The sequence below is a fragment of the Mauremys reevesii genome, unplaced genomic scaffold (genome assembly GCF_016161935.1).
Source record: "Mauremys reevesii isolate NIE-2019 unplaced genomic scaffold, ASM1616193v1 Contig2, whole genome shotgun sequence".
NCBI classification, from domain to species: Eukaryota; Metazoa; Chordata; order Testudines; family Geoemydidae; genus Mauremys; species Mauremys reevesii.
In genome coordinates this window covers 3174385-3187999 of record NW_024100826.1, presented here as the reverse complement: position 1 = coordinate 3187999, position 13615 = coordinate 3174385, and the positions used below count along the sequence as shown (strand labels likewise).

Here is a 13615-nt window from a genome sequence, read left to right as displayed (position 1 = left end):
GACTCCAGCACCAAACCTGGCAGGAGAGTGGAGGAGATGCCAGGAGAGTGTCTGCATTGAGCCAGAGTGATGCAGTGAAGGGATGGCAGGGGGTGCAAGCAAGCTGTGTCTCCATCAGTGCCCCTGAGATACAGGTATACGAAGGCTTCATGGCTTGGGCAGACAGGAGCAATGGGAGATTCCCTCTCACTCCTGCATAGCCAAACATAATGAGAGGCAAAGCTGGAGGGTGGAGGCTTCACACAGGCCTCCCTCACTGGGCTGGGAATGACTGGAAGGAGGGAGCTCTGCATAGACCTGGGGAGAGATGTGGGCATGTGGAGCTATCCTTGAATTTAGCAGCAAAGAGCATTCCACCCTTCACTGCCTGTACAGAAGGCTGGGAGAGCACCAGAATCCCAAGAGAAAATCTTACGGCATTAGAGATTGTTGCCCTCATGTTCACTGAGCATAGAGAGACACTCCCCTATGCAATAGACAGCACCATGTGTCAGCAGGCAATTGATGTGTCCAGTCTCAGGATTGTACATGCACAGCAGGGGCTGAGTTGTATATTCATGCCCCCTTGGTGTCTGTGTTAGCTCCCCTGCTGTTTGTGAGGGTTGCGCACAGTGATGAGAGAAAAACTTTTAAAACAAAAACCCAATTCAAGCCCCCTCCTCAGGGTTTTAAACTGTGTGCGAGTGGTAGGGAGGACACTGCTCTTGACCAAACCGCTTTAGTTACATTTGTGAAACTGACCACAGTGCAAGCTGACTGTGCCCCTAGCAGTCACTAAGCCAATCCCTCAGGGTAGGATGTTGGCTGGTTCAAATAGGTAGATTGCTAAGAGCTTGAAGATAACTTACCACAGAAGGTTTGCACTTTATCTGCTGCCTTTCTCTGAACACTAATCTGTCTGCTCTTTGCAATTAGGTGGATTGGGTCCAGTGTGATGGCAGTTGCAATCAGTGGTTCCATCAGGTATGTGTGGGCATTTCTCCTGAGATGGCAGAGAAGGAAGACTACATCTGTATCAGCTGTACTGGGAAGGACTCTGAATATTGAAAGTAAAACTCGCCAGAAGTCAGTCAGGACTCCATTAAGGAAGGTTATCAGAATTTCTCCATAAAGTCACAGGGCTGGTTTAAGAGCCAGGCTGCAAATGGTGCTACTTCTATCCTTATGGGATCATTTTTCAGAACTCAAACAATTTTTGAAACTTTTGTATTTTCTCTTGAGCTATTTGTGGTTGTTGAGATTTGAAATGCTCACTGTTTAGTAGGGGTTTCCTCCAGTTTGGAAGGCATCTGAAACATGCACCTTTTATTGTACAGCATTCAATTACCTCTCTCTGGGATATACCAGCATACATAATTCAACTTGGTTTAGGTGCAGAAAAACTGCACCATGAATCCCAATAGATCCTCTTTTGAGGATATCCCTTGTTTACGCTGTTAACTCTTTTTGGAAACTTTTTAGTTTTTTTCACTATTTTTTTTGTAGACTAGGTTTATTTATCTGAGCAATAACTTCTATGTCTGGTTGCAGTGACTGGAATTACAATTCTGAACAGCGTGTTGGTGCTTTTAGCATTGGTTGATGTACAGAAAGCAAATGTTTAGGTCCTAGTGTCACTGATGGACTAGCGCGGTAGAAGACAGAAAAAGCTCTGTAAAGTAATTGCCACTGCTGTATTTTGGCTCTCTCCTTTTTTGGGGTAGCTTGTATCAAATGTTGCAGTTTCTATTGTGGAATAAACCCCTGGTTATGTTATAAAATTAAATGGTGATGTTTTTAGAGAGCTGGAAATGCAGTTTCCCTTTCCTTCATGATCGGTCTTTACATTAGTGGGCTCCACTTGCTCAAGAAAATTCCACTATTTATTTCTTTATTTTAAGGAAAATGAACTAGAAAAGCCACGGTATTTTTTTTACCCTGTCTTCAGTGTTGGAAGAAGAAAACAAGATCAAATTATTCACACTAAATACATTTTTTAAAAAAAATATTTCAATTCAAAAGGATTTTCTACCAGATTGGATTAGATAAGGGGTCAGGAGAAAGCTGCCAGGGGGATCTCTAGCATGAGAGTTTGGGGGAGGAGCTGCTGCTGCTGTGGGGGTATGAGATACAATTGACTCATCAGAGAACTGGCATAAAGCTGAGGTGGTACAGCTCATCTCCCCCAATCACATCTAGCTGTTGTCAAAAGGATTGGTTACCCCTAAAGCTGGGTCAGCAGAGCACTTACTTGTGATCTACTGAGAGCTGGGTGGTCACATGGTGCTGGGACTTCCTTGTTTCCAGATCCTTCCACTCATTTTAAGGCTTTTAATGGCAAAGAGCCTGGATGCCCATAAAAGCAGCTGTCAACAAGGAAGAGTCAGTCAATCTAGGGACTGCTACTATCAGGACTGCCAATGGGGGACAGAGCTGCCAGCCATCATTGGAATAAGAATGCCATGGGGAGAAAAGAACAAGATAGCCAAGCAGTGTGTGCACAGGAGCAGGCGGAGAAGAGGTGATGGGGGAAAAAAGCAAATGCAATTTTAGGTTGCATTAACAGAGGCATAGCATGCAAGTCACGGGAAGTGATAGTACTGCTCTATTCAGCGCTGGTTAGGCCTCAGTTGGCGTACGGTGTCCAATTTTGGTCACCAATGTATAGAAAGGATGTAGAGAAACTGGAAACGATCCAGAGGTGAGCAACAAAGGTGATCAAAGGAATGGATGCAAGCCATATGAGCAAAGGGTGAAGGAACTGGGTATGTTTTGTTTGGAAAAGAGGAGATTAAGTGGTCTTTAAATACTTGAAAGGCTGCCTGTAAGGGTCCATGTACGGGTCCCCTTGTCAGGTGAGGGGTCGCTCTTTGCCTTCGGGGCGCCTGGGAACCAGGCCGCCCCACTACAGGAAGCTGAGTAGCAGCTCAGTCTTAAAGTCCACGCCCTAGGTCCGGGCGGGGCAACAAACAGTAGTCCTGAGCTCAGACCCTCAGGCAGGGGCTGAGCAAACAAGCAGTAGTTCAGGTGCTCAGACCCTCAGGCAGGGGCTGAGCAAACACACAGCAGTTCAGGGGCTCAGACCCTCAGGCAGGGGCTGAGCAAACACACAGCAGTTCAGTTTGTCAAAGCCCAAGCCCTAGCTCAGGGCGGGGCAGCAACAGGTACAGGGCTCAGACCCTCAGGCAGGGCTGAGCAGGAACTGGTAAGTCCAGGCTTCTAAGCCTGAACGTTGGGGGTGAGGGGGAGACTGCCACCCATGAGAGGGGTGGCAGGGGGGACGCAGGCCCACCCACTCCACTGCGTCCCAGCCCGGGGCCCTAGCAGCGGCGTGGATCCGCTGCAGTCAGTGGGGATCCCTGGCTGCAACACACTGACATAGGCTCAGAGTCTGCCGCAGCCAGACTGGGGTCGGCTATCCCCGGGCCACTTCCAATCTCCCCCTCCACTGGTACCTGTGTTGTCATGGCTTCGGCAGGGAGGTCCACCAGCATCGGCTCCTCAGGATACGGGTGCACGGGAGGGCTCGACTCCTCCTCTGGGTACCGGGCTCGGGGCAGGCTCGGCCAGTCCTCCTCGGGGTACTGGGCTCGGGGCAGGCTCGATTCAGCAGGAGCTCGGGCACCCGCGTCTGTCCTCTCCAGCGGCCAGGGCGCAACTGAGCGTTGGGGCCAGGGCTTTATACTTCCTGTCCCGCCCCTTGACTTCCGGGGCGGGGGGGGGGCGGGGGGGGAAGACAGGTGGCGGTGACTCCGCCCACTTCGGCGGCTGTTCTGGCTCGGCCCTTTCAGGTGCAGCTGGGAGCCAGGCCGCCTCACTACACTGCCATAAAAAAAGATGGCGAGAAGCTGTCTTCTCTTGCCAGAGAGGGTAAGACAAGAGGCAATGGGTACAAACTACAGCACAGCAGATTTAGATTAAATATCAGGAAAAACTTCCTAACTGTAAGAACAGTAGGACAATGGAACAAACTGCCTAGAGAAGTCGTGGAAGCTCCTTCATTGGTGGTTTTCAAAAAGAGGCTGGATAGCCATCTGTCTTGAGTGATTTAGACACAGCCAATCCTACATTTTGGCAGGGGATGAGACTAGACCCTTGCAGTACCTTTTAACCCTATGGTTTTATGATTCTATTAATCAAATACTGTCCAGTAAGACAATTTTGGCCTTTTGAGCCAACCTTCCAGTAGTGTCACATTCTGAAAGAGTGTGGAAACCTGGCAATGTGACAGCTTTTAATAGTTCAAGTGATAGGAACACATTTCTAAAGGATATACAGCAATTCTCTTCCCCAGCAACAAGCACAAAAAACCAGATTCTTGCAGAAATTTTGGATAGCAGCTTGTGGAGACCACTAGAACATTTTCCTTTGCAAATATCTGGAGTTTAGTAGCACCTCTATATGGGTATGTCTCCACAGCAAATCAAAACCTGCAGCTGGCCCTTATGAGCTGACTTGGGCATGGGCTGTGTGTCTGTTTGCTGGCTGTGTAGACTTCTGGGCTCGGGCATGAACCTGGGCTTTAGGACCCTGCAGGGTGGGAGGGTCCCAGAACTCAGGCTCCAGCCCAAGCACAGAAGTATACACAGCCAGGAAACAGCTGTGAAGTCCGAGCCCTGCAAGCCCAAGACAGCGGGCAGAGGCTGCAGTTTTTTCTAGCCTGAAACTGACCCACAAACTAGGGGCTGAAGTCAAACGCTCGCAGAGTGCTCAGGAGATACCCATGGTCCACCCTGTCGAACGCCTTCTCCTGATCCAAGAGACAGGAGGGCAAACGACAGACCATCCCTACACCCAAGCTCCAAGAGGTCCTGGACCAGATACAGGTTATCAAATATGGTGCGGCCCAGGACGGTGTAGGTCTGGTCTGGGTGGACTACGTCTGCCAGCACGGATCCTAGATGGCCTTCGCTACGACTTTCTGTGCTGAGGAGCGAGACAGGATGCCAATTACGTAAGTCACAGAGGTCCCCCTTCTTCGGCAATAAGGCAAGCATGGCTTGCCTGAATGAAAGAGGGAGGACCCAGCTCTGCAAGGACTCGGCCCAGATGGTGACTAGGTCTGGCCTGAGGACATCCCAGAACACATGGGGTAGAACTCCACGGTCAGCCCATCCATTCCCGGAGATTTATTGGTGGGCATGCGGCGGAGGGCTTCCAAGAACTGGCGGCTGGAGTGGGGGGACAGGGTTTATTTTAGCCACCTCACCACCAATTCAGCTGGGGTGGCCACCCAGTTCTCCCTCAATCTACGGCCCAAGTTGCTGGGGGTCGCTGAGGCTGTGCTGGGCCACCTGCTGCACCTCTGGGTCTGCATGGAGGGGCTAGTGGTCAATCTCATCAACGTTTACGCCCCAATATCGGGCCCGGAGCGGCTGCATTTCTATCAGCAGGTGTCCGCCTTCCTCGGCTCCTTGGATCCTCACAAGTGCCTGGTCCTGGGCGGAGACTTTACTTTAACACTACCCTTGAGGAGTGGGACTGAGCAGTGCCCCACCGCCGCAGACGTCCTCCGGGAGATTGTCGACCATCACTCCTTGGTGGACCTCTGGCACAACCACCACCTGGATGACGTTTACCTTTGTCCGGGTGGAGGCCCATTGGTCATGCCACTCCCAGTTGGACCGCATCTACCTGTCATGTGTCCATCTTTCACAGGCCCACTTGTCCAGCATCCGGCAGGAGCAGAAGCAGCGGTTTGGGAGAGGGCTAACAATGGAGATGGGTTTCCCCAGGGTAGAGAGGGTGGGTAACAGGGTGGCATTGGGAAGGAACGGAAGTACAGAAGTCAAGACCATGCGGATGCCCAGGTCCTCCAGCAGCTCCAGGGGGATGAACACGCCACCCCACCGCCAGGCACTTTTCCACCCCCTCTGGGGCAGCGGCCTCTGATGCCAGGAAGACAACGACCTTTCCCTACATTTTGGAGGCTGCCACAATGGCTGTGGGCCCCACCACCCTTGTCAACGTCTGCATATAGGTTTCTGCGTGGGGCGAGGTGGGCACCAGGAGGCAACAGACACCGTGCTTCCTGGTCAAGGTGGGGAAGGGGCCCTGACCCCTATAGATGGTAGCAGAGGTGGTGGTCGGGAGAGATGATGTTGCGGCAGGTGGGGGGGCTTTCGCCACCTGGGTGTACACGTTGGAGGCCAGGGGAGGGGCACCTACAGAGCTGGTGGAGGGATGCTGTGGCAGTGGGGGCAGCCTCTGCCATGGAGGGCAAAGGACGTGGCAGCAGAAGAGGTCACCCCATTGCCCGTTGCTGCCAGCGCCCCAACAGGGGTGGTAGCAGGTACTTCGCCAGCGGCAGTTGAGGTAGACGCAAGGAGGGGTGATGTGGGGGAAGGTTGAGGAGGGGTGGTAGTCTGTCCGAGGGGTTCAACCCGCCGCGTCCCCCACCATAATGAGTGGAGTGGGGGTAGGGAAAGGGGGCAACCACTCCTCCCCACTTGGCTGCAGGCAGGGGAGGAGGGTGCTGGGAGGGGAGGGCTGGATGGGGGGGTGCTATCAAGGACTTGCGGGGGTTCAGTCACAGACTCAGGATGGGAATCTGGTTCCTCTAGCTGCACTAGGGGAATGGGGGTATAACAGCATGAGGAGGTGCAGTGAAACAGGGGCAAACTCAAATGGGAGGGGGACAAGTTCATGAGAGGGGGCATGGGTGCATGAGGGGAGGGGAGGGGCTAATCAGGGCTTGGGAGACCATGGCGGGGGAGGGGAACAACCAGGTTGGAGGCAGGACAGGGAGACCTAGGGGCTAGCTTCAGATCCTGGGGCGGGGCAAACAAAGCAGCAGAGGGAAACGGGCTGAAGCAAACAAACTGAAGCTAGCAAGGGGGCTGGGTTAAAGGGGAGGGACAAAAGGCAGCAAGGGGCAAAGCTAGGGTCTTGCTGCAGGGGGGAGGGGGTCAGTCCAAGGGGGTGGGGTACGTGCGCTTGCACAGAGTCAATATGGGCTGGCTGCTGCTTTTGGCCCATAAGGTGGTGAAAAGGCATGGCAAGTCAGATGAGCAGCTGAGTCCCAGAGGCAAGAGCATGAGGCAGATGGTAAACAGCCAGTGGGGGTGGTGGAGGGGGCAGCGATGATGGTGGGGGCTGGAGGGGGACACATATGGACCAGGAGGCAGGCTCCACACCACATCCCTTGTGTCCCCACACAAACAGTCAAGACGCCCACCACACGAGCACAGTTCAAAAGTTACTTAGTTCTTGAAGGCCCCCTCCACAGCGGTCTGCAGAGTTTCTATGCTCTCCCACACTGGTAAATGATCCTCTTTGTCCTCCTCCCTGAGGCTCCAGCAGCTGTCAGGCAGCAAATGCGGTGGCAGCAGCAGCTCCAGGTGACAGTCCAGTGGCCAGCAGGAAGGACCCCCCTCTTAGGTGGTGGTGGTGTATGAGCACATGGCCCTGCAGTGCCAAAGCAGCCATGTGTCAAAAGTTGTTTGCAGCATCCCAGAAAGGTGGGAGATTAGCATCTTCAAAGTTCTATTGTTCCCTCTCATAGCCCATCCAGGCTGATTGCATTTTGTCTGGTGGGCATTCCCCAGATGTAAAGACAGTTGTAATAGGCACATAGATAATATTTCCAACTTCAGATACAAAAATGATATATGCATACAAATAGAATAATCATAATCATAACATTTCCAATGTGAAGGGCCATAATCCATTTAATGGATTATGGCCCTTCAGTCCCCCCTCTTGACCCTAGAGTTCCCTAACCTGACAGGTCAAATATAACAATTTTAATGTCTTCAGCTTACTTCAGAGTCGCCTGTAAAGTATCAACACCATTAAGCATGTCAGGATGGACACTCCCCACATAATTTGGCAAAATAGCACCCAGATCCATCCCCAGGGGATCTCATCACCTGAGATGGCATTGCCCATAATTATTGATTTAACCTCCTGTCATAAGTAGTTAGTTAAGGGTTAAGTTCTACCTGTAAAGGGTTAACACAGACCTGGTGAAACACCTGACCAAAGGACCAATCAGGGAAGAGAATCTGAAAATCCCAGAGAGTGGGAACTTGGGTCTCTGTGTTCTTAGTTCTGTGTTCTTAGCCGTCTGGAACTACACCAGCCCAGACGCTTAATTAAGTCTGCTCATCTTTCTGAACTAATTTCTTCTATTCCAGCTAGTGAGTATTAGAAGTACTGGGTAATTTCATATAAGAATCCTGTGTCTGCAATTCTGTGTTTGTATTGATTATTCGTAATTTTGCCTGTATTGTTTGTACTGAGGAAAAGGGAGAAATTTCTCCAGGGATTAATAAGATTAGACCCTATGAATGTCTATCTTGGATTCATAGAGATTGTGTATTTTTTTTCTTTTTTTTATTCTTTTAATAACCAAGTCCTGAACCTAAAAGAGTTTAAGTTCCTTACCTGTGGATTCAGGGGAAAGAAGCTAGGCGCCACTCTGTGGAGACAAGGGTTGTCTCCAAGCAGAGAAAGCAGGGAAGGGAGAGGGAAGTGAAAGGAATCTTTCTCCCTCTGTGATTTGGTCTGTGCTTCCCCAGGAAAGTCTCTGGAAGGAGGAGGGGGGAACAGAGGGGTGTCTCGATTCATCGAATTAATCGAGTGGTGGCAGCGAGAAGGAAACCTACCCTAAGGGTTAGGGTGGGGGGAGAATACCTGTGGGTCCCCATCTTTGAACTCACAAGCTCAAAGTGGGGGTGAGACCCTAGGACATGGTGGCACAGCGGTGTGTCGAACCCATTGCTAGAGGCTTTCTACCACAGTAGAAGCATTTTCAATACAGTGCCTGGAAGGAGGTGTGTGCATTCCTTAGGTGGGGGGAAGTGCCCCTCACAGGTTTGCTGGGGAGATAACGATTCTCAAGCCAGAGGTTTTTAACAGTTCAGAGCTAGAAACATTTTTTGCTCTGGTTGCAAGGAGGTGTGTCCTTCCTTTGTGTGATCAGGATTCCTTGGGTGGGGGGAGGTGCTCCTCGGAGCTCATCCCGTCCAACAGGGAAAACAGGTTTGGTGAGGAGAGAGAGATCCTGAAGCCAGTTTTTTTTTCCTGTGACTTTTGAAATGCAGAAGGCAGGAAGCCACTGATCCCTGCGAGGATTTCACTAGACTTTTCTCGCAGAGACACAGAGAGTTTTTTAGATTTTCCCTGTTGCTCAGTACAGAACAATAGAGAGAGGCAACACACAATTTGCTATACACAGGATTAATTACCCTTTCTTTACTCAAGTTATCATAAACAGGGAGGGGTGTGGCCAGCACCCCAAGGCACAGACATGACGGAAACAAGTGACCAACTAGAGCTTGCTCGATTGCAATTACAAATCCTGGAAGCCAAAGAGAGAGAACACAAGATGGCGATGGCAGCCATGGAGGCAGACCAGAGAGCCAGAGAGGCAGACCACATCAGACAAATGGAATTAAGAGAGAAAGATCTGGAAATCCAGATGCAGGCTCTGGAAGTAGAAAAGGCTAAGCAGAATAATCCACCACCCCATCCACCTACTGTTCAAACTACTCGGAAAAAATTTCCCGCCTACAAGGCAGGGGATGATGTTGAGGCCTTTTTAGAAAACTTTGAGAGGGCCTGTATTGGATACCATCTTCCTAAAGAACAATACATGCTGGAGCTGAGGTCACAGCTCAGCGGACAATTATCCCTGGTGGCAGCTGAAATGCCTAGAGACCACATGGACGACTTTGCACTGTTCCTAACCAAGGCCAGACTCAGAATGGGCATCACCCCTGATCACGCCCGTCAGCGTTCCAGAGCCTAGAAATGGAAACCAGAGATGTCATTTCCAGAGCACGCTGCTTACCTGGAAAAACACTATTTGTCCTGGATATCAGGATCCAAGGTTGAGGAGCTAGACGACCTACACCTCCTGATATTGATGGAGCAGTTCCTAGATGGTGTTCCTGAGAACATTAGACGCTACATCCAAGATGGTAAACCAAAAACTCTCACTGAGGCAGGAGAGATTGGAGCCAGATGGATGGCATCAGTAGACAACACGAAAGCTACTGCCAAAGGGAGCGAATCACACAAGGTACCCACCGAGACTAAACCTTACCATCGAGGGCCAATCAAGCCCACACCTACAACCCAAGCACAGTCACACCCTACCTCTTCTTCTACCTCACCAGTTTCCAGTAAACCAACACAACCCCGTGACCCATCAAGTGGGCGATGTTTTGGATGCAATGAACTGGGGCATATCAAAGCCAAATGCCCAAAGAACCTGAACCGGGTCCAACTCCTTGCACCTGCACACCAAGGAAACCCGGAATTAGATATCTCTCAAATACCCGTATGCTTTAGGGAAACTTTGAGAGTGGACGGAAAGGAAGTTATCGCATGGAGAAACACTGCAGCACATGTCAGCTATCCACCGAACCTTCGTGGACCCCAAATTCATCAACCCGAAAACCAAAGTGACAGTTCGCCCCTTCATGTCAAAACCTGTGACATTACCTTCAGCGCATTTACCTGTCCAGTACAAGGGCTGGTCAGGGACGTGGACTTTTGCTGTCTATGACAATTGTTCTGTCCCCATGATTCTGGGCAACCACTTGGCCCATCACGTTGAGCCGCCAGAAACAGAGGGAGTGGTTACACGCAGCCAAGCCAGACGAGCTGCTGCACCCATCCCTGTTCCTCAGCCATCCACCGAGACCTCGCCGGTGTTACCAGAGAGGGTGGAACCGGCTCCCATACCAGCAACTACAGCAACCATAATACAGCCAGTCCCAGGGCCGGAACTGGAAAAACCAGCAGACAACCCTACCCTAGAGGCTCAGCCGGAGCCTGAAATAACACCTCGTGGACCAGCGGAGAGCGGTTCACAGTCAACAGAAACAATCTCATCACCTACATCACTTCCAGAGGAACAGGTGTCTCCCGCCTCAAGGGAACAGTTCCAGACTGAGCAGGAAGCCGATGACAGCCTCAAGAAAGCATGGGCGGCGGCACGCAGCAACCCACTGCCTCTCAGCTCCACTAACCGATCCCGGTTCGTTGTGGACCAAGGACTTTTATACAAGGAATGTCTTTCTGGTGGACACCAGGAGGGCTGGCATCCTCAAAAACGGTTGCTAGTTCCGACGAAGTACTGGGAAAAGCTCTTAAGCTTAGCCCATGATCATCCCAGTGGCCATGCTGGGGTGAACCGAAGCAAAGACAGGTTGGGAAGGTCCTTCGACTGGGAGGGGATGGGCAAGGACGTTGCCAAGTATGTCCGGTCTTGTGAGGTATGCCAAAAGGTAGGAAAACCTCAAGACCAGGTCAAGACCCCTCTCCAGCCACTTCCCATAATTGAGGTCCCATTTCAGCGAGTAGCTGTGGATATTATGGGTCCTTTCCCAAAAAAGACCCCCAGAGGAAAGCAGTACATACTGACTTTTGTGGACTTTGCTACCAGATGGCCGGAAGCAGTAGCTCTAGGCAACACCAGGGCTCAAACTGTGTGCCAGGCCTTAACTGACATTTTTACCAGGGTGGGTTGGCCCTTCGAGATTTTAACAGATTCGGGAACAAATTTCCTATCAGGGACCATGAAAGACCTGTGGGAAACTCATGGGGTGCATCATTTGGTTGCCACCCCGTACCACCACCAAACTAATGGCCTAGTGGAAAGGTTTAATGGAACATTGGGGGCCATGATCCGCAAATTCATCAATGAACACTCTAATAATTGGGATCTAGTGTTACAACAGTTGCTGTTTGCCTACAGGGCTGTTCCACATCCCAGTTTAGGATTCTCACCATTCGAGCTGGTGTATGGCCATGAGGTTAAGGGGCCATTACAGCTGGTAAAGCAGCAATGGGAGGGGTTTACACCTCCTCCAGGGACTAACATTCTGGACTTTGTAAGCAACCTTCAAAACACCCTCCGAGACTCTTGGGCCCTTGCTCGAGAGAACTTAAGAGATGCTCAAGCGGAGCAAAAGGTCTGGTATGATCGACATGCCAAAGAGCGGTCCTTCAAGGTAGGAGACCAGGTCATGGTCTTGAAGGCGCAACAGGCCCATAAGATGGAAGCGTCCTGGGAAGGACCATACATGGTCCAGGAGCGCCTGGGAGCTGTTAACTACCTCATAACATTCCCTGATTCCCCTTTAAAGCCTAAAGTGTTTCATGTTAACTCTCTAAAGCCCTTTTATCCCAGAGAATTACAGGTCTGTCACTTTACAGTTCAGGAAGGAGATGACACCGAGTGGCCTGAAGGTGTCTACTACGAAGGTAAAAGAAATGGTGGTGTGGAAGAGGTGACCCTCTCCACAACCCTGCAACGTCTGCAGTGGCAACAGATCAAGGAGCTGTGCACTCACTTCGCGCCCTTGTTCTCAGCCAACCCAGGACGGACTGAGCAAACCTGCCACTCCATTGACACAGGTAATGCTCACCCGATTAGGACCCCACCCTACCAGGTGTCACCTCATGCCAAAGTTGCTATTAGACAGGAGATTGACAACATGTTGGAGATGGGTATCATCCGCCCTTCTACCAGTGCATGGGCGTCTCCAGTGGTTCTGGTTCCCAAACCAGATGGGGAAATACGCTTTTGTGTGGACTACCGTAAGCTAAATGCTGTAACTTGTCCAGACAACTATCCAATGCCACGCACTGATGAGCTATTGGAAAAGTTGGGACGTGCCCAGTTCATCTCTACCATTGACTTAACCAAGGGGTACTGGCAAGTACCACTGGATGAACCTGCCAAGGAAAAATCTGCCTTCATCACCCATGCAGGGGTGTATGAGTTTACTGTGCTTCCGTTCAGACTGCGGAATGCACCTGCCACCTTCCAAAGGCTGGTGGATGGTCTACTAGCAGGATTGGGAGACTGTGCAGTTGCATACCTCGATGATGTGGCCATTTTTTCTGATTCATGGCCCGAACACCTAGAACATTTGAAAATGGTTTTAGAGCGCATCAGGCAGGCAGGACTAACTGTTAAGGCCAAAAAGTGTCTGTAAGCTGTTGGTCGGGGCTCAACTCTCCGGCTGGCGGGAGGGGAGCCACTCCGACTCGCTCCTTGTCCCCTCTAACTGGTGGGGCGGCACGAATTCAGGGTTAGCACTATCGCACATCGCAAGCCCTCTGGAGCAGGGGGCTGAACAACACTCAGTCTCAGTACCTTCAGGGCCCTCTGGGTCGGGGCTGAATAGCAGTTCAATACAAGTCCAGGCCCCCTGGAGCAAAAGGGGGCTGGGTATCAGCAGTTCAATATCGGCCCAGGCCCTCTGGAGCAGGGGGCTGGGTAACAGCAATCAGTCTTAATACGCCCAGGCCCTCTGGAGCAGGGGGCTGGGTAACAGCAATCAGTCTCAAGAAGTCCACAGGTTCAGACCCTCAGGCAGGGGACGAACACAAGGCACACAGTCTATCAGTGTAAGCCCAGGCCCTCAATTAGGACGGGGCAGCCCAATAGCAGTTCTATCTAAGCCCAGGCCCTCTGGAGCAGGGGGCTGGGCAACAGCAGTCCATATAAGCCCAGGCCCTCTGGAGCAGGGGGGCTGGGCAACAGCAGTTTATATAAGCCCAGGCCCTCTAGAGCAGGGGGCTGGGCAACAGCAGTTTATATAAGCCCAGGCCCTCTGGATCAGGGGGCTGGGCGACAGCAGTTTATATAAGCCCAGGCCCTCTGGATCAGGGC

The 13615-nt window shown here is 51.4% G+C and overlaps 1 protein-coding gene across 4 annotated transcripts in view; it reads left to right on the top strand.

The window, feature by feature from the left end:
- KDM5B (lysine demethylase 5B) overlaps positions 1-1791 on the top strand; it is a 192856-nt gene extending 191065 nt beyond the window's left edge. For all 4 annotated transcript variants that reach the window (XM_039518029.1, XM_039518031.1, XM_039518028.1 and 1 more), the window contains one exon: positions 916-1791. In XM_039518029.1, coding sequence (XP_039373963.1) covers positions 916-1047 — 132 coding nt within the window. In that variant the 3' untranslated portion in view covers positions 1048-1791. The remainder of the gene's footprint in view (positions 1-915) is intronic.
- The last annotated feature ends 11824 nt before the right edge of the window (positions 1792-13615 follow it).